The 19,439-nt window shown below is 43.8% G+C and overlaps 1 protein-coding gene across 1 annotated transcript in view; it reads left to right on the top strand.

The window, feature by feature from the left end:
* ADAMTS19 (ADAM metallopeptidase with thrombospondin type 1 motif 19) overlaps positions 1–19,439 on the top strand; it is a 444,363-nt gene that overhangs the window by 112,586 nt on the left and 312,338 nt on the right. The window contains exon 7 of the mRNA XM_073557745.1: positions 17,892–17,935. Within this exon, the coding sequence (XP_073413846.1) occupies positions 17,892–17,935 (44 nt within the window). The remainder of the gene's footprint in view (positions 1–17,891; positions 17,936–19,439) is intronic.

Below are 19,439 nucleotides of genomic sequence, written 5' to 3' on the forward strand. Positions count from 1 at the left end.
GACGCGTTTCGATCACATAAAGTGATCTTTGTCCAAGCTTTGTCAAAGCGAAACACATCGCTTGGTCATTTTGTCTTGCTCGCCTGATCTGTCCCAGAGCATCAATGTTTTTACAAAAGAAAAGATTTTCTCAATAAAAATTTTGTACTTTTTAAGTAGCTGGAACATTTTCCTTTTTTTCTCTCGCCTGACCAGGATGGAGTTCCCTGAACCTGATCTTCATTGTTGGTGAGCTGGCTATTTTTCTTATTTGATTGTGTAATAAATACTACCTTATTCATCCACATAAGTTGAGTGCCAAGTTTTCTTTGTCACTATTACTGGTTTGGGACCCTACTTGAGCACCGCATCAGTAGTGCCACGTCACATTCTAGTTGATTTATGAGATGTCAGTGAAGTGCGATGTGTTGCATCAGTCTTAAATCATTAGCAGAAAGGTGAGCTTTGGTAGGGTGATAGACAGAGATGAGGGAGGAGATGTACATTGGTGCAGAACTGTGAAGTTTATATAATACTCTGTAGCGGATAGGTAAACAGTGCAATGCCTGCCATAGAGTGGAAGCATCAGTGCGGCAGCTGGACAGAAATATGATCCTGGCCGATGCATTCAGAATAGATTGGAGGGGAGAGTTTAGTAAGAGAGAAACCAATCAGTAGAGAGTTGTAGTGGTCTACACAAGAATGAATCAGAACAGCAGTAAGAGTTTTTGCAGTTTCAAAGATAATAAAATGGCAGATTCTGTAGATCTTTTTAGGTTTGGGAAAGGCATTTGTATTATGTCCATAGAATATTATATATAGAGCAACATATAAGTTGGTTTCTTCTTTGAAAAACAGGTTCTTACTAAATATTTCCCAAACATACACTAAAATTGAGAGGCTGCAATGAAGCAAACAAGCTTTTACACTCCAACACAATGTTTTGGGGCTCCTTCTCCTTTATAAAGCAATTGCAACATATAATAGATTCATCTTGAATACAAATCACCATGTGATACTCTACACCTAATAAATAAAAATATAATATAGTAGTATAAAAACATCTGAATACAATATTAAAATAAATCAATGAATGTCTGCTCAATGGGGGTGCGATACCCGGCACTCCTGATGATACCATTTAATGACCATAGTATGCATCACGCAGCTTTCCAAACACCATAAATAGAGAATAAATCTGAGCCATTATAAAGATATGTGTTTCTCACAAAATTATAATATCATCAAAAAGTTAATTTATTTCAGTTCCTCAATACAAAAGCAAAACTCACATATTATATAATGTCATTACAAACTGATCTATTTCAAGTGTTAATGTTCATGATTATGGCATACAGCCAATGAAAACCCAAAATTCATTATCTCAGTAAAATAGAATAATTAACAAGAAACACCTGCAAAGGCTTCCTAAAGATTTAAAAAGGTCCCTTAGTCTGTTTCAGTAGGCTCCACAATCACGGGGAAGACTGCTGACTTGACTGATGTCCATTGTGTCATTGACACTCCACAAGGAGGGTAAGTCACAAAAGATTATTGCTAATGAAGCTGGCTGTTCACAGAGGGCTGTATCCAAGCATATTAATGGAAAGTTGAGTGGAAGGAAAAAGTGTGGTAGAAAAAGATGCACAAGCAACCAGGATAACCGCAGCCTTGAAAGTATTCTTAAAAAAAGGCCATTCAAAAATTTGGAGGAGATTCACAAGGCGTGGACTGCTGCTGGAGCTATTGCTTCAAGAACCACCACACACAGATGTATCCAGGACATGGATTACAAGTGTCGCATTCCTTGTGTCTAGCCACTCATGAACAATAGACAACTCCAGAAGAGTCTTACTGGACCAAGGAGAAAAAGAACTGGATTGTTGCTCAGTGGTCCAAAGTGTGTTTTCAGATGAAAGTAAAATTAGCATTTCATTTGGAAGTCAAGGTCCCAGAGTCTGGAGGAAGAGTGGCGAGACAGACAATCCAAGCTGCTTGAGGTCTAGTGTGAAGTTTCCACAGTCAGTGATGGCTTGGGGAGCCATGTCATCTGCTGGTGTAGGTCCACTGTGTTTTATCAAGACCAAAGTCAGCGCAGCCATCTGCCAGGAAATTTTAGAGCAGTTCATGCTTCCCTCTGCCGACAAGTTTTTTGGAGATGTACTTTTCATTCTCCAGCAGGACTTGGCACCTGTCCACACTTCAAGGCTTTCAGAGCTACATTAAGATGAGGTGGCCAGGAAGTTTGCAGAAGATATTTTGATTCTCTTTATGATTCCTTTGATCGAGGTTGACATTAACCTTAAGTTAAATAGATGTAATTTATACCATCATTGGGCAAGACTGCCTCCAACAACAAAACCTACTTTGACATCTCCTGTAATTAATAACTTCTTCTTGATACACTTATTTTTTCCCTTTTTATTTGAGATCCAAGTGGTACCATTTCTCCTTGCGAAGAGTAACATGTTAAGCATGCTGAGATGAATAGACCTTTAAGCCTCAAAGCTCCTCTGGGATTCCCTTGGATCCTGGGTAGAAGCCTCTCACACAGCCAAACCAGATCTCACACTTTGTACTCACGAGGGGCAGTACCCCCAAAGCACAGTGTCTGCAAATTGAGATTCTGGTTTTGGCTTTTATCCTAAGTCATGTGACAAGCCTCATTAAAGGGTCAACATTGACTTTTTGGATTGCTACTTCCTATAGGTGGCACTAGAGTTCTAGTCCTCTACCTCTTTGAAGAAACAATTTGAATATTTCCTAGAGGAGCATTGTGGCTTAAAAATCTCCTCATCTCGGCATGCTTAACATGCCACTCTCCACATGGAGAAATGTTACCCCTTGAATCTTGGTCAGACGCCTCTCACACAGCCAAACCAGATCTCACACTTTGCACTGACGAGGGGCAGTATCGGCTTTGTTCCTAAGTCAATTGACAAGGCTTGTTAAAGGGTCGACATTGACTTTTAGGATTGTTACTTTCTATAGGTGGCACTAGAGTTCTAGTCTTATTCTGCTCTGAAGAAGCAATTTACCTTTTTATTTGAAATTCATGCTTCCTTGGCTTTTCTACAGGAGTGGGTGGACACATTTAATGCCTTGTGGTATGCCGATCATTTCACATCATTTTGTTAAGGTTTCAAGAGATGCTAATTGTGTAAATGATCTTGACAAAAGCCAGTGCATGTGTTGCTTTGTGAATGTTGTGTGGAATGTAAGTAACTAGCTTGCTTGTTAGCTTCGACATGTGGAATGTCGAGAAAATTAAAGTAGTATTTCAAGTTTACTAGTATACAGCTACTGAAACTGTCAGTATTATGGTCTGCATCTACTAACAAAAAACATATAGCTTATGATCCAGATTAATTTTTAATTTTATATATATGTTATAGGTTAAAATGTAAAAAAAAAGTTTATTAAAATATGTCCAATGTTAAAATAGTAGAATTAATCAAACTAATTCTTGTTAGAGGGTCTTCTGCTAAATATTGTCCAGAATCCTTCCATACTGTATCCACTGCTTATAAAGAGAAGAGAAGCAAAAGAAACCGATGCTGCAAACTTGAAGATTTAGGTGCTCATCAAAAAAGCAGCCCTTCATCTACTCACATGAGCGGTCAGTTCTTTAACGGTTAATAACCTATCTGAAGGATAGATCATGAATGTGAGTCCAGTGGGGGTTTGATACCCGATCGGTGGCCAGATGCAAGCACTGTATGGAGAGGAACACTGCAGCTACATACATTGTTCAGGGGTACCATGCCTCTAGCTGGTAAAATGGCACATGTTTATTTTTCCTTCAATAAACCTGGTTTTTCCTAAATTATTGTCTATTAGAGCTGAAGCTTACAATAGTAAATATAGCTTGGCATCAAATTTTACAGAAGGATTTACGCCATCTAAAGCAACCATTAAGTGCAGCCAAACAACCAAAATCTAAAGACTAGCATTGCCATGGCAATGGATATTATTATACAAATGCTTATGGTGAAAAATTGTTACAATCCAAATGTACTGGGAATCGGTTTCTTTAAATGTCTTACCTGTCTTCTGCGCTATCTAACTGCCATGGTTAACTGCAAGCTACTTTGAAAGAATGTAATTAGAATAAAATGTACATAAATGCCCCCACTATATAAATGCAACCTCAATGTCTCAATATATAGGTGGTTTGCTCTTAGACCTATCACTAATTTGACTCGTTAGCAATCAATCAGCTAAGTTAAGACAGCAGGAGACAATAAACATAGAAATAAATAAACAAGTTTGCAGGCCTACATGGATCATAGACCTCTTTGAGAAAGTGACATGACCTTACAGCATTAAGGGGCAAGCAAAGTAAGATGAATAAACTATATACCATTAGATATGCTTGCTGACATGGAATTGAAAAGATGGGAGACATGCAGGATATATGCAGCAGTTGAATGAACTATATACCATTAGGTATGCTTGCTGACATGGAATTGAAATGACGGGAGATCAGTAGGATATATGCAGCAGTTGAATGAACTATATACCATTAGATATGCCTTGAGTAGAGCTACCACAAATGTTTACATTTCATAGAGTGCAAACCTCCAAGAGTCAGCGCTAGGAAATAGGATTTTTGCTGTTTGCTTCTATTTGTTCTGGTACTGACTGTGGAGAATATACAGTATGTATATATATCTGACTACACATTCTTTTATCAGCCAAAGAATTAAAGCATTCTAATAAACCATACATTATAGGTCTCCTAATACTGCAACACCTTACAGTATAGAAGAATATTTAGAATCGAGAGTCCTCAGTGATTGATGCCTTTTAATGGCTAACTAAAAAGATGTAATAAAAAAGTGAAAAAGCAGCACAAAAGAAAGAAAAAAACAACAGGTGCAGGCTTTCCAGGTAGGTACCAAACCTCAAAAATAGTCCATCAAAGATGAAAGCAGCACACCATGGAGACTTCAATTAGAGTGATGTTTATTAGCCCATCTGGCTATGTGCCCATACAACAATATTTCGGTCCAAAGAAGGGGGTGTGGACCTTTCTCAAGCTTTTCATGCACTTAGAGGTATTGTTTCCCTTGATCATTTAACTTCATTTTTAATATACATATAATAATCATAATTTGATTTGATACCCTGGTTATGTGTCACATTTATAGGTTTATGTTGTCTAGTGGACACATAGCGCATATGTATTCTTTGGGGGTTTTTTTGCATTAAGAGATAACACAGCAGATTTTGTTTTTTTAAACCTAATGCTGCAGCAAGGTGAACATTGGCTTTAAAAATAATTTTTGTGATTTGTATTTTTACTGACTGTACTGAAATTAACAAAAAATCTACCATAAATAAAGTATAATGATCTATCCAAGTCACAAACATCAGTAATCTTCACTATTCTGTGACTGTCAAGCAAACATTTTTTGCTTTATGCCATTTCATGGATGGGACTGTATCTTCCATTCTATGCATATCTCTTTCACACTTCAAGTGCTTTCAGGTTCAATCTGTTACCAGAATGTGTATTTCAAATTGTGTATAAATGAATGTAGTCTTTGCAAATTTTGGTCACTTTTTTTTTTTAAAGTTAATTAGAAATATTGTATGTGCAAAAAAATAGGGAAACTACAACAAGTCAGCAATTACCAATGCATTGGAAAATTTATGTTTAGAAAAAATTGGACATATGTTTCCTTTCTGCTTAGATATAGAACATATAGGTATGTTTGTATGCTGCCTCATTTGAACTCCTGCAGACTGTATATATTATTAACTGCTTGTTGGATTTTCATTAATTCAAGTAATTTTGATCTAATTAGGTGTACTTTTCAGAAATTCACCAATTTACTCTAAAATAGATGGCAAACATTGTAAAACAGCCAGCTTAAAGTCTAGACTTCCCATTAACAAGAATCTATTTGGATAAATATACAGGTGTTTCTCACAAAATTAGAATGTCTTGAAAAAGTTAATTTATTTCATTTCTTCAATACAAAAAGTGAATCTCATATATAATATAGAGTCAATACAAACAGACTGATCTATTTCAAGTGTTTATTTCTGTTAATGTTGTGATTATGGCTTAGTCATTATCTCAGTAAATTAAAATACTTTATGACACCAGCTTGAAAAGGAATTTAAAATCTGAATGAAATTTTGGCCTATCGAAATGTATGTTCAGTAAATGCACTCAATACTTGGTTGGGGTTCCTTTTGCATAATTTACTGCATCAATGCAGTGTGGCATGGAGGCGATCAGCCTCTGGCATTCCTGAGGTGTTATGGAAGTCCTGGTTTCTTTGATAGCAGCCTTCAGGTCGTCTGCATTGTTGGGTCTGGTGTCTCTCATCTTCCTCTTGACAAATCTATGGGGTTAAGTTCAGACAAGTTTGATGGCCAATCAAGCACAGTGATACTGTTGTTTTTCAAACCAGGTTCCACTTTTTGAAGTGTGGACAGGTGCTAAGTAGAGTTGAGCGACTTTTGGTTTTTTAGGGTCGCGTTTCGTTTCGTGAAACCCGACTTTTCCAAAAGTCGGGTCGAGCAAGATCGTCCGATTATAGGGAAAAGTCGGGGTCGTCCCGAAACACGAAACCCAATGTAAGTCAATGGGGAATAAAAGTCGGCAGTGAGAGGAGGACAGGAAACACACCTACAGTGCCCATTTGAATGCCAAAAGCATCAATTCTTCTTACTTAAGCTTGTCAACCTTAATTAACTTCATAATACAAGTTACGCACTGAAAAATGGGGGTTATTTGGCTAAATTTGTGGGGGGGGAGGGCTGGCTGCAGGTTTTCATGTGCCCTGGGCGAAAGAGCGCCCCTTTAACACATACCACAACTCATCATGCTCCGATACGGCAGAGAAATAGCGGTATAGTACAATGAAAAATACCTCACTTTTTACATCTCATGACGAGGCCCATCTATTTCTCCATACAAAATCATTGGTCCCATATAATGTTTGAAACAGTATATGATGAGCTCCACATAATGCTACAGTATATGTTGGTCCCCATGGATGAAGCTCCACTGTCTTATGGGCCCAAATAATGCTCCAAACATAATGGGCCCCATTTCTAATGCTCTAGTGTATAATGGGCCCTGTAAATGCTGCTCCAGTGTCTGATGTCCACCTTTGGAATGTTCCAGTGTATGGTGGGCCCCATCTATCATTCTCCAGAGTATAGTGCTCCCCAAAAATTGCTGTCCCAACATAGAAAACAATCAAATAAGTCTCCTCGCTAGGGAATCCCTGTACTTGTCTGGACAGGTGCTGTAGCTTGCTTAACAGCTCGCCAGCCGTTCTCACGCCCAGCATGGATTGCACGTGATTGCACAAAGGTTAGAAAGGGTACCGTATCCCTGGATAACATGTATGGATAGCGTACACATTCAAAATATATGTCTATACAGCATGAGGCAGGCTCAGACGGTGTTAGGCCCAGTATGGATTGCACGTCATTGCACAAAGGTTAGAAGGGGTACCGTATCCCCGGATAACATGTATGGATAGCGTACACATTCAAAATATATGTCTATACAGCATGAGGCAGGCTCAGACGGTGTTAGGCCCAGTATGGATTGCACGTCATTGCACAAAGGTTAGAAGGGGTACCGTATCCCCGGATAACATGTATGGATAGCGTACACATTCAAAATATATGTCTATACAGCATGAGGCAGGCTCAGACGGTGTTAGGCCCAGTATGGATTGCACGTGATTGCACAAAGGTTAGAAAGGGTACCGTATCCCTGGATAACATGTATGGATAGCGTACACATTCAAAATATATGTCTATACAGCATGAGGCAGGCTCAGACGGTGTTAGGCCCAGTATGGATTGCACGTCATTGCACAAAGGTTAGAAGGGGTACCGTATCCACGGATAACATGTATGGATAGCGTACACATTCAAAATATATGTCTATACAGCATGAGGCAGGCTCAGACGGTGTTAGGCCCAGTATGGATTGCACGTCATTGCACAAAGGTTAGAAAGGGTACCGTATCCCCGGATAACATGTATGGATAGCGTACACATTCAAAATATATGTCTATACAGCATGAGGCAGGCTCAGACGGTGTTAGGCCCAGTATGGATTGCACGTCATTGCACAAGGGTTAGAAAGGGTACCGTATCCACGGATAACATGTATGGATAGCGTACACATTCAAAATATATGTCTATACAGCATGAGGCAGGCTCAGACGGTGTTAGGCCCAGTATGGATTGCACGTCATTGCACAAAGGTTAGAAAGGGTACCGTATCCCTGGATAACATGTATGGATAGCGTACACATTCAAAATATATGTCTCAGGAGGCAGGCTCAGACGGTGTCAGGCACAGTATGGATTTGACGGCCCAGATTACACAGCGGAGGAGCAGGGAGAGGTAAAGATTGCAAATGCTGGGGCCCTGGCCAAGCAAGGGGGGCCCACTCGTGGGCGTCGGTACTGGCACTGGGCCCCTCATAGTACAGCGTTGTGTCTGACGGCGGGTGTGCACCACCACCGTCAGAGACACTTGATTGCACTATGAGGGACCCTGTGCCAGTGCCCGCGCCCAAGAGTCGGCCTACCCACCTGTCCAGGGCAACGGCACTCGCACGGTGTCATGCGCTAGGTGGTGACCCCGGCCATGGGGGGGGAGGCAGCACAGTTAGGGAGTTTTAGAAAGTGGCATATGTTGATGTTGGACATTCAACTGATGCAAAAGGCAAAATAGGTGAAGTACCAGGAAGAGGTGGACCAAAGCAAGCCATTTTTCTGTCACCCTATGTGTCATCAGGGGAAGGTGGGACAAAATCCTTGGAAACCCATGCGTGGTTCATTTTAATGAAGGTTAGATCATCCACATTTTGGGTTGACAGACGGGTCCTTTTTTCTGTCAGGATTGATCCAGCTGCACTGAAGACTCTTTCCGATAGCACACTTGCAGCTGGGCAAGCGAGCTCCTGTAAGGCATATTGGGCCAATTCAGGCCAGGTGTCCAGTTTAGCGGCCCAATAGTCAAAGGGGAATGACCTGTGTGGGAGAACATCGATATGGGAGGAAAAGTAGTTTGTAACCATAGTTGACAACTGCTGTCTCCTGTCACTTTCCATCAATGCAGTATTACCAGTTGTGTGAGCGGTATTTGAAAAATCAGTCCACAACATTGTCATGAAACCCCTGTCTCCAACGCCACTTCTGCTGTGTGCACCACGAACACCTCTGCCAAGCTGCCCCCGGCCCGTACGGCTCGTGTGAGAACCATCACCGCTGCTGTGTGCTGGGAATGCCTCAAGCAACCGATTTACCAGAGTTGCTTGTTTATTAGCCAATATTAGGTCAAGGTTCTCCTGTGGCATGATGTTTTGTAATTTGCCTTTATAGCATGGATCCAGGATGCTGGCCAACCAGTAGTCGTCATCGTTCATCATTTTGGCAATGCGGGGTTCCCTTTTTAGGATCCGCAAGGCATAATCTGACATGTGGGCCAATGTTCCCGGTGTCAATGATGCACTGCGAGTGCTGGGTGGAGGAGCACTTTCTGGAAAATGCACATCCCTCCAGTCACGCACAAACCCTGTACCAGACCTTGCCACGCCAACATTTTCACTTGCCCCATGAGATGCATCCTCCTCCCCTAAGTAATCATCCCCATCATCCTCCTCCTCCTCCTCCTCTTCTTCCTCCACCTCGTCCAGGAGAGGTCCCTGAGCAGACAATGGCTGAATGTCATCAAGGATTCCCTCCTCCTCTTCCTCCTCATCAACATTGGCTGCAGACGCCTGCTCCTTAAGGTGCGTCAAAGTTTGCATGAGCAGACGCATAAGTGGGATGCTCATGCTTAGGATGGCGTCGTCTGCGCTTACCAGCCGTGTGCATTCCTCAAAACACTGAAGGACTTTACAAAGGTCTTTCAGCTTCGACCACTGCACGCCTGTCAACTCCATGTCTGCTCTCAAAGTGCCTGGCCGTGTATCCTCCCACAAATGCATTATGGCCTGCCTCTGCTCGCACAGCCGCTCCACCATGTGCAGGGTGGAGTTCCACCTTGTTGCAATGTCGATAATGAGGCGGTGGTTGGGAAGGTGGAGCAATCGCTGCAGATTCTGCATACGAACGGAGTGTACAGGCGACCGGCGGATGTGCGCGCACAGTCTTTGCACCTTCTGGAGCAGGGCTGTTAACTCCGGATAATTTTTGAGGAAGCACTGCACCACCAGGTTCAAGGTGTGAGCCAAGCAAGGTATGTGGCTGAGTTTTGAAAGGGCTATGGCTGCCACAAAATTACGGCCGTTATCACTAACTACCTTGCCTGCCTCAAGATGTACACTGCCCAGCCATGACTCAGTTTGTCGCTTCAAGTACTCGGCCAGCACCTCGGCGGTGTGTCTGTCGCCCAAACACATCATCTGCAACACAGCCTGCTGACGCTTTCCACTAGCTGCTCGATAGGGGGACACATCGTGTGCAACAGTGGCAGCTGCAGATGGAGTGCTCGTACGACTGCGCTCTGTGGACGAGCTGTCGCTTCTGGAGGAGGAGGAGGAGGAGGAGGGTCGAACTCCTACAGCCAACTGTTTCCTATACCGTGGGCTAGGCAGCACTGTCCCACCACCGCTGTCCCCTGTGGACCCTGCATCCACCACATTAACCCAGTGCGCAGTGATGGACACGTAACGGCCCTGGCCATGCCGACTGGACCATGCATCAGTTGTGAGGTGCACCTTTCCGCTCACTGACTGCTTGAGTGCATGGACAATGCGGTCTTTCACATGATGGTGGAGGGCTGGGATGGCTTTGCGAGAGAAGAAGTGGCGACTGGGTAGGTCATAGCATGGTACTGCATAGGCCATGAGTTCGCGGAAAGCTGTGCTTTCCACCAACCAAAAGGGCATCATCTCAAACGAGATTAGTTTGGCAATGTGGGCGTTCAAACCCAGTGTACGCGGATGAGAGACTGAGTACTTTCTTGACCTACTCATAGTGTCTGGGAGGGTGAGCTGGACTTGAGAGCTGCATATGGTGGAAGTAGCGGTGGACAGGGCGGACTGAGAGAGGGTTGATGATGGTGATGGAGTTGTTGTTCTTTCTGATGGCCTAGAATCAGTCTTTCGTTGATATAACAGTGGGATTCCCTGACTGCTGTGGCCTTGCAACGACACCTCAACATTTGCTGCTGTGCTAACCGGTGGGCTTACAGTGGGGGATACAATGTAGCGTTGCTGACTACCTTCATTGTGATCAGTTGCACATGTGGCACTTGAGGTTTGGTGTTGTGTCCACGCTTGCAAGTGCATGCTGGTTAAATGTCTAAGCATGCAACTGGTATTCAAATTTTTCAGATTTTTCCCTCGGCTAAAGGTCTTTGCGCACTTCTTACAGATAACCTTGGCCTGATCATGAGGATTTTGTTCAAAAAACTGCCACACTGCACTCTTCCTACTTTGGCAGACATTTTGCGGCCTAGCACGCTGTGATCTTTTGACCCTCTGGACAAGCTGTCCAGCAACTCTTTTGATGTTTGGAACCTGTCTTTGGAGTGCTCCGGGCCTGCCAGATAACAGCTGTTGCGATGTCGATGTCTGCTGTGGATGCTCCTCATCTGAGCTATTGGAAGCAGCACCCTCTTCCCCCAATGGATGCCAATCTGGGTCAACAACTGGGTCATCCATCACCTCCTCTTCTATGTCATGTGCACCTTTCTCTGTGTCACCGTGTATGGTGGTATAGTGTGCGGGAAGGGGCACCTGAGTCTCATCAGGGTCAAAATCTGGCTCTGTACACTGCGAGGACAATGTAGTGCTCTGAGTGAATGTACCAGCAGAATCATCCATCAGCGGCTGTGCATCAGTGCACTCCATGTCAGATTCATCTTGGCCTGGGTAATTCACCATTTGACTTGATAATCCAGGCATGGTATGTGAAAACAGCTCCATGGAGTAATCAGTAGTATGGCCTGCGTCATCCTTCAATCTTGGTTGGGGTGAAGGACACAAGGAAAGGTGTGGTTCATGAACATGAGCCTCCAATGACGACTCAGTGCTTTTACTTTTTACAACTGAAGAAGAGGAGGCGATAGAGCTGGAGGCTGAGTCAGCAATGTAAGACAAAACTTTTTCCTGATGCTCTGCCTTTAAAAGCGGTTTGCCAACTCCTAGAAAACTAAGCGTTCGAGTCCTTATGTAGCCAGACGATGACGCAGGGTCAGCACCTCCTGCATTCGGTCCTATTTTGCTCTTGCCACTACCATCAGATCCACCACCAACACCATCATTACCAGCTGCCAGCCCCCGCCCAATTCCACGGCCTCTTCCACCAGCCTTCCTCATTTTTGGTAGAAATGTAGACAAAATCCAACAAACTATATAGTAATGTAAAACAAGGTACAAGGTGTCTATAGGACAGGGGAGTTTTAGAATTTCTGCACACACTTGTGGACAGTGGACACTTGTGGATTGTGTGCGGCCCACTGATATCTGAGCGCTATGTGACACGCTCGATGGCACAGGTGCCTGTGACCAAAGTGACGAGAGGATAATGGAGATTTTGAATCTCTGCGTACACTTGTGGACAGTGGACACTTGTGGATTGTGTGCGGCCCACTGATATCTGAGCGCTATGTGACACGCTCGATGGCACAGCTGCCTGTGACCAAAGTGACGAGAGGATAATGGAGATTTTGAATCTCTGCGTACACTTTTGGACACTGGACATTTGTGGATTGTGTGCGGCCCACTGATATCTGAGCGCTATGTGACACGCTCGATGGCACAGCTGCCTGTGACCAAAGTGACGAGAGGATAATGGAGATTTTGAATCTCTGCGTACACTTTTGGACACTGGACACTTGTGGATTGTGTGCGGCCCACTGATATCTGAGCGCTATGTGACACGCTCGATGGCACAGCTGCCTGTGACCAAAGTGACGAGAGGATAATGGAGATTTTGAATCTCTGCGTACACTTGTGGACAGTGGACACTTGTGGATTGTGTGCGGCCCACTGATATCTGAGCGCTATGTGACACGCTCGATGGCACAGCTGCCTGTGACCAAAGTGACGAGAGGATAATGGAGATTTTGAATCTTTGCGTACACTTGTGGACAGTGGACACTTGTGGATTGTGTGTGGCCCACTGATATCTGAGCGCTATGTGACACGCTCGATGGCACAGCTGCCTGTGACCAAAGTGACGAGAGGATAATGGAGATTTTGAATCTCTGCGTACACTTTTTGACACTGGACACTTGTGGATTGTGTGCGGCCCACTGATATCTGAGCGCTATGTGACACGCTCGATGGCACAGCTGCCTGTGACCAAAGTGACGAGAGGATAATGGAGATTTTGAATCTCTACGTACACTTGTGGACAGTGGACACTTGTGGATTGTGTGCGGCCCACTGATATCTGAGCGCTATGTGACACGCTCGATGGCACAGCTGCCTGTGACCAAAGTGACGAGAGGATAATGGAGATTTTGAATCTCTGCGTACACTTTTGGACACTGGATACTTGTGGATTGTGTGCGGCCCACTGATATCTGAGCGCTATGTGACGCTCGATGGCACAGCTGCCTGTGACCAAAGTGACGAGAGGATAATGGAGATTTTGAATCTCTGCGTACACTTGTGGACAGTGGACACTTGTGGATTGTGTGCGGCCCACTGATATCTGAGCGCTATGTGACACGCTCGATGGCACAGCTGCCTGTGACCAAAGTGACGAGAGGATAATGGAGATTTTGAATCTCTGCGTACACTTTTGGACACTGGACACTTGTGGATTGTGTGCGGCCCACTGATATCTGAGCGCTATGTGACACGCTCGATGGCACAACTGCCTGTAACCAAAGTGACGAGAGGATAATGGAGATTTTGAATCTCTGCGTACACTTGTGGACAGTGGACACTTGTGGATTGTGTGCGGCCCACTGATATCTGAGCGCTATGTGACACGCTCGATGGCACAGCTGCCTGTGACCAAAGTGACGAGAGGATAATGGAGATTTTGAATCTCTGCGTACACTTGTGGACAGTGGACACTTGTGGATTGTGTGCGGCCCACTGATATCTGAGCGCTATGTGACACGCTCGATGGCACAGCTGCCTGTGACCAAAGTGACGAGAGGATAATGGAGATTTTGAATCTCTGCGTACACTTTTGGACACTGGACACTTGTGGATTGTGTGCGGCCCACTGACATCTGAGCGCTATGTGACACGCTCGATGGCACAGCTGCCTGTGACCAAAGTGACGAGAGGATAATGGAGATTTTGAATCTCTGCGTACACTTTTTGACACTGGACACTTGTGGATTGTGTGCGGCCCACTGATATCTGAGCGCTATGTGACACGCTCGATGGCACAGCTGCCTGTGACCAAAGTGACGAGAGGATAATGGAGATTTTGAATCTCTGCGTACACTTGTGGACAGTGGACACTTGTGGATTGTGTGCGGCCCACTGATATCTGAGCGCTATGTGACACGCTCGATGGCACAGCTGCCTGTGACCAAAGTGACGAGAGGATAATGGAGATTTTGAATCTCTGCACACACTTGTGGACAGTGGACACTTGTGGATTGTGTGCGGCCCACTGATATCTGAGCGCTATGTGACACGCTCGATGGCACAGCTGCCTGTGACCAAAGTGACGAGAGGATAATGGAGATTTTGAATCTCTGCGTACACTTTTTGACACTGGACACTTGTGGATTGTGTGCGGCCCACTGATATCTGAGCGCTATGTGACACGCTCGATGGCACAGCTGCCTGTGACCAAAGTGACGAGAGGATAAGGGAGATTGGATTGCTTTTAAAAAAGCAGTTTGCGGAGCAGTGGGTAAACAGCAATGCCAGCGTGTCAGGAAGCCTTAAAAGGCAGCCCAACAACCAACACCACTGATACACCACAATATAGCCTCCCCTTGCACTGCACACACAGTGACTTGTGTGTTGTGCAGGCCAAATCGCTAGCAGCAGAAGCAGTTTTTTTGTCTTCTTCCCTGCCTAACGCTCTCCCTACAGAATCAGCAGCAACCTCTCCCTATACTAAGATCGGCAGAAGTAAGATGGCGGTCGGCGTGCACGCCCTTTTATACCCCCTGTGACGCCCACCAAAGCAAGCCAATCACTTGCATGCCCTTCTGAAAGATGGTGGTGACCCGTGCCTATGTCATCACGTTGCCCACAGTGTCCGTGGATCCTGATTGGCTGAAAAAGAGCGCAAAACAAACTTTTGAAACGCGACTTTGGCGCGTAAGTCGCCGACCTCGTGGCCGACCTCATCCTAGGGTCGGGTTTCGTTTCATGAAACCCGACTTTGCCAAAAGTCGGCGACTTTTGAATTTTTTCAACCCGTTTCGCTCAACTCTAGTGCTAAGTCCTCTTGCGAATGAAATTTTCCATCTCCAAAAAGCTTGTTGGCAGAGTGAAGCATGAAGTGCTCTAAAATTTCCTGGTAGACTGCTGCACTGACTTTGGTCTTGATAAATCACAGTGGACCTACACCAGCAGATGACATGGCTCCCCATTCATCACTGATTGTGGAGACTTCACACTAGACCTCAAGCAGCTTGGATTGTGTGCCTCTCCACTCTTCCTCCAGACTCTGGGACCTTGATTTCCAAATGAAATGCAAAATTTACTTTCATCTGAAAACAACACCTTGGACCACTGAGCAAAAGTACAGTTCTTTATCTCCTTGGCCAAGGTAAGATGCTCCTGGTGTTGTCTGTTGGTCACGAGTGACTTGACACAAGGAATGCGACACTTGTAGCTCATGTCATGATACATTTGTGTGTGGTGGCTCTTGAAGCAATGACTCCAGCAGCAGTCCACTACTTGTGAATCTCCCCCAAATTTTTGAATGGCCTTTTCTTAACAATCCTTTCAAGGCTGCGGTTATCTCGGTTGCTTGTTCACCTTTTTCTACCACACTTTTTCTTTCCACTCAACTTTCCATTAATATGCTTGGATACAGCACTGTGTGAACAGCCAGATTCTTTAGCAATGACCTTTTGTGGCTTACCCTCCTTCTGGAGTGTGTCAGTGACTGCCTTCTGGACATCTGTCTATTCAGCAGACTTGCCCATGATTCTGGAGCCTACTGAAACAGATTAATGGACCGATTTCAACACTTAGGAACCTTTGCAGGTGTTTTTTTGTTAATTATTCTAATTTAGTGAGATAATGACTTTTGGGTTTTCATTGGCTGTAACTAAGCCAAAATCATCAATATTAATGGAAATAAACACTTGAAATAGATCACTCTGTTTGTAATGACTCTACATAATATGAGTTTCACTTTTTGTATTGAAGAACTGAAATAAATTAACTTTTTGACGATATTCTAATTTCGTGAGAAACACTTGTACAGTATGTGTCAATTAATGCAAAGTATTATTTTTCATACCTGTGCTTTAGTACCTATTGTAGTAAAACAATTCATCTCACCATCATGTGTTGGGCCTGTGCCTATCGGCCCAAGAACACAGACCTGCAGTGTAAAGCATGGGGGAGGAGGACAGAGCAGCAACCTTAGCCATTGATGATACATGTTATTTTCGACTACCTCCAACCACCTATGCAGCTTTGGCCACAACGTAAGACCTCTGGAATCCTAATAGCATAGATCTATATTTGTTGAATTTCACTTTTTAGGCTGTGTTCACACGTAGCTTTTTTTTGCATTTTGGCGGCGTTTTTAAATGCGCGATTTTGCCGTGAAAGCGCAAAAAAAAGCATCCCCATGCAATCCTATGGGATTCCGCAATGCTGTGCTAATGCTGCGGATTTTTCCGTGGCCGAATCGCATCGCAGAAAAATATGCAGCATGCTCATTAATTTTGCGGAATAGTGGCTATTCCACACACATAGGAATGCATTGTTCTGCTTACTTTCCGCATGTGGCTGTGCCCACCATGTGAAAAGTAAGCAGAACATTTGTGCATGGTACCCACGAGCTGGAGGAGAGGAGACTGTCCTCCGGGCTGTGGGTACCATATCCCTGTAAAAAATAGAATTAAAATATAAAAATCGTCATATTCTCACCTTCTGATGTCCCTCGCAGCATCACCAGGCCTCCGTGATGCTCCCGGCAGGTCCCGTTCCCAGTGATGCATTGCGGCAATGATCTTTGATGATGTTACGGTCTCGCGATACCGTAGCAGTCTCACGAGGCCGCGACGTCATAAAAGGTCATTGCCGCAATGCATTACTGGGAACGGGACCGCTGCGTGGGACATCAGAAGGTGAGAAAAACACCATTTTTTATTTTTTTTATTATTTTAAACATTAGATCTTTTTACTACTGATGCTGCATAGGCAGCCTCAATAGTAAAAATTTGGTCACACTCATCAAACACTATGTTTGACGAGTGTGACCAACCTGTCAGTCAGTTTTCCAAGCGATGCTACAGATCGCTTGGAAAACACTAGCATTCTGCAAGCTAATTACGCTTCCAAATCGCTAGTTTTTCACCGGGAAATAGGCAGGAATTAAAATGCGGTTTTCTCGCATTTTTCCCATGGAATGGAATTAAGGAATTCCTGCGGAAATTTCCCCGGCAATGCCGTAACGTGTGCACATCTGTTTTAAAAGTAAATATTATTATAATATTATTACATGTAATGCCAATAAAACATTGTGTATGTAAATCAATTTCACATTCAAGCACATAGTGAAATTAGCTATTAGGTGCTTAGTATTCCCTCTCAATACCAAACCTCCTAGAATTAAATAAAGTTTGCAATACCTATTTGCTAATCCAAATCTTTACTTTTCTGTAGTCTTGGTAACAATAATGGATTCTTGTTTCTACCAACTGAGGCATATTAAATCTGTGCAAATTGGTCTCATAATTATTACTAGTCTGACAGAGTTGATTGTGATTAATGTGTAGTTGTTTCCCCTCCTCCTAGGACGGATTTCTGTGTCCATAAAGATGAACCATGTGATACAGTGGGTGAGTAAAATGGATTTGCAGCATGTATTTCTATTTTATGTTGGATCCAATATGTTTCTTTTAAATTTATTGAACAGATGTAGCAGCACACAAGCAGTTAAATAACATTAAGTTTTGCTATATTTGTATGTACGTTTTCATTGTAGCAGAATAAGATTTTTCTCTACTTGTCAAAGTTAAAATTTTACACTCATAAGTGAGCAGAGTCATGAATGAACAATGATTATAGGGTTAGTTGTTTATTTTATCATCATCATTTCTATATTTTAATTCTTTATTTTTTATTATTATTATTATTATTATTATTATTTAAATTTCACCAGTTGTTTTTAATTTTATAGTGGGTACCCTTCATGTAAATCTTATTTTGCATGCTGACTTCCCAAGGAGCTTATGCTCATACATAGAATCTAATCTGTATGCCGTGAGCTGTAGTATAAAGGCGTAGGGGGGTCAGGGCAGTGTGACGCTAGTCACATGAGTCAGCGAAGTCAGACGTTCTGGGGTCAATACCAAAAGAGCACGTAGTAAACGAAAGAAAAATATGAAGTCGTAAGAGGTCTCATGCCAGGGTCAGAATACCAGAGAAAAAGCGGATAAACAAAGTGGCAATAAAAAACGGGTAGTCAGAACACGGTCCAAAGGTCAGCAGCAGAATATCAGATGCAAAGGGGAATAATAAACGGGTAGTCAGAATACAAACCAAGGGTCAGCAGTAGTGTTGAGCATTCCGATACCGCAAGTATCGGGTATCGGCCGATACTTGCTGTATCGGAATTCCGATACCGACTTCCAATATTTTTTCAATATCGGAAGTCGGCATCGGAATCGGAAGTTCAAAGTTGATTGACAGCCGAAATGACGTCATCATGATGCTCGGTGTGTGCGCATCATGATGCGCCGTCATTTCGGGCCTTCCGGGGGTCTCTGCCGGCCTGCCGGGGGGCTGTGCCGGCCTGCCGGGGGGCTGTGTGGACTGCCCGGGGTCTGTACCGGCCTGCCGGGGGGCTGTGCCGGCCTGCCGGTGGTCTGTGCACCCTGTGGGGGTCTGTACCGGCCTGCCGGGGGGCTGTGCCGGCCTGCCTGGGGGCTGTGCTGATGTCCGGGGGTCTGTGCAAGCATCGTCCGATGGGACTACAAGTCCCATCTGGCGATGCCTGCTACCATGACAGTGATTGGCACATTAGCCAATGATGGGACAGTAGTAGTCCCATCATCCGGCTAATGTGTTAAATGTAAAAAAAAAAAAAAAAATACTACATACATACTACATACATACTACATGCATGCTACATACATACTACATGCTACATACATACCACATATATACTACATGCATGCTACATACATACTACATGCTACATACATACTACATATATACTACATGCATGCTACATACATACTACATGCTACATACATACTACATATATACTACATGCATGCTACATACATACTGCATGCTACATACATACTACATGCTACATACATACCACATATATACTAC

Source organism: Dendrobates tinctorius, unplaced genomic scaffold (genome assembly GCF_039654945.1).
Source record: "Dendrobates tinctorius isolate UK_male_01 unplaced genomic scaffold, ASM3965494v1 ptg000003l, whole genome shotgun sequence".
Lineage (NCBI taxonomy): Eukaryota > Metazoa > Chordata > Amphibia > Anura > Dendrobatidae > Dendrobates > Dendrobates tinctorius.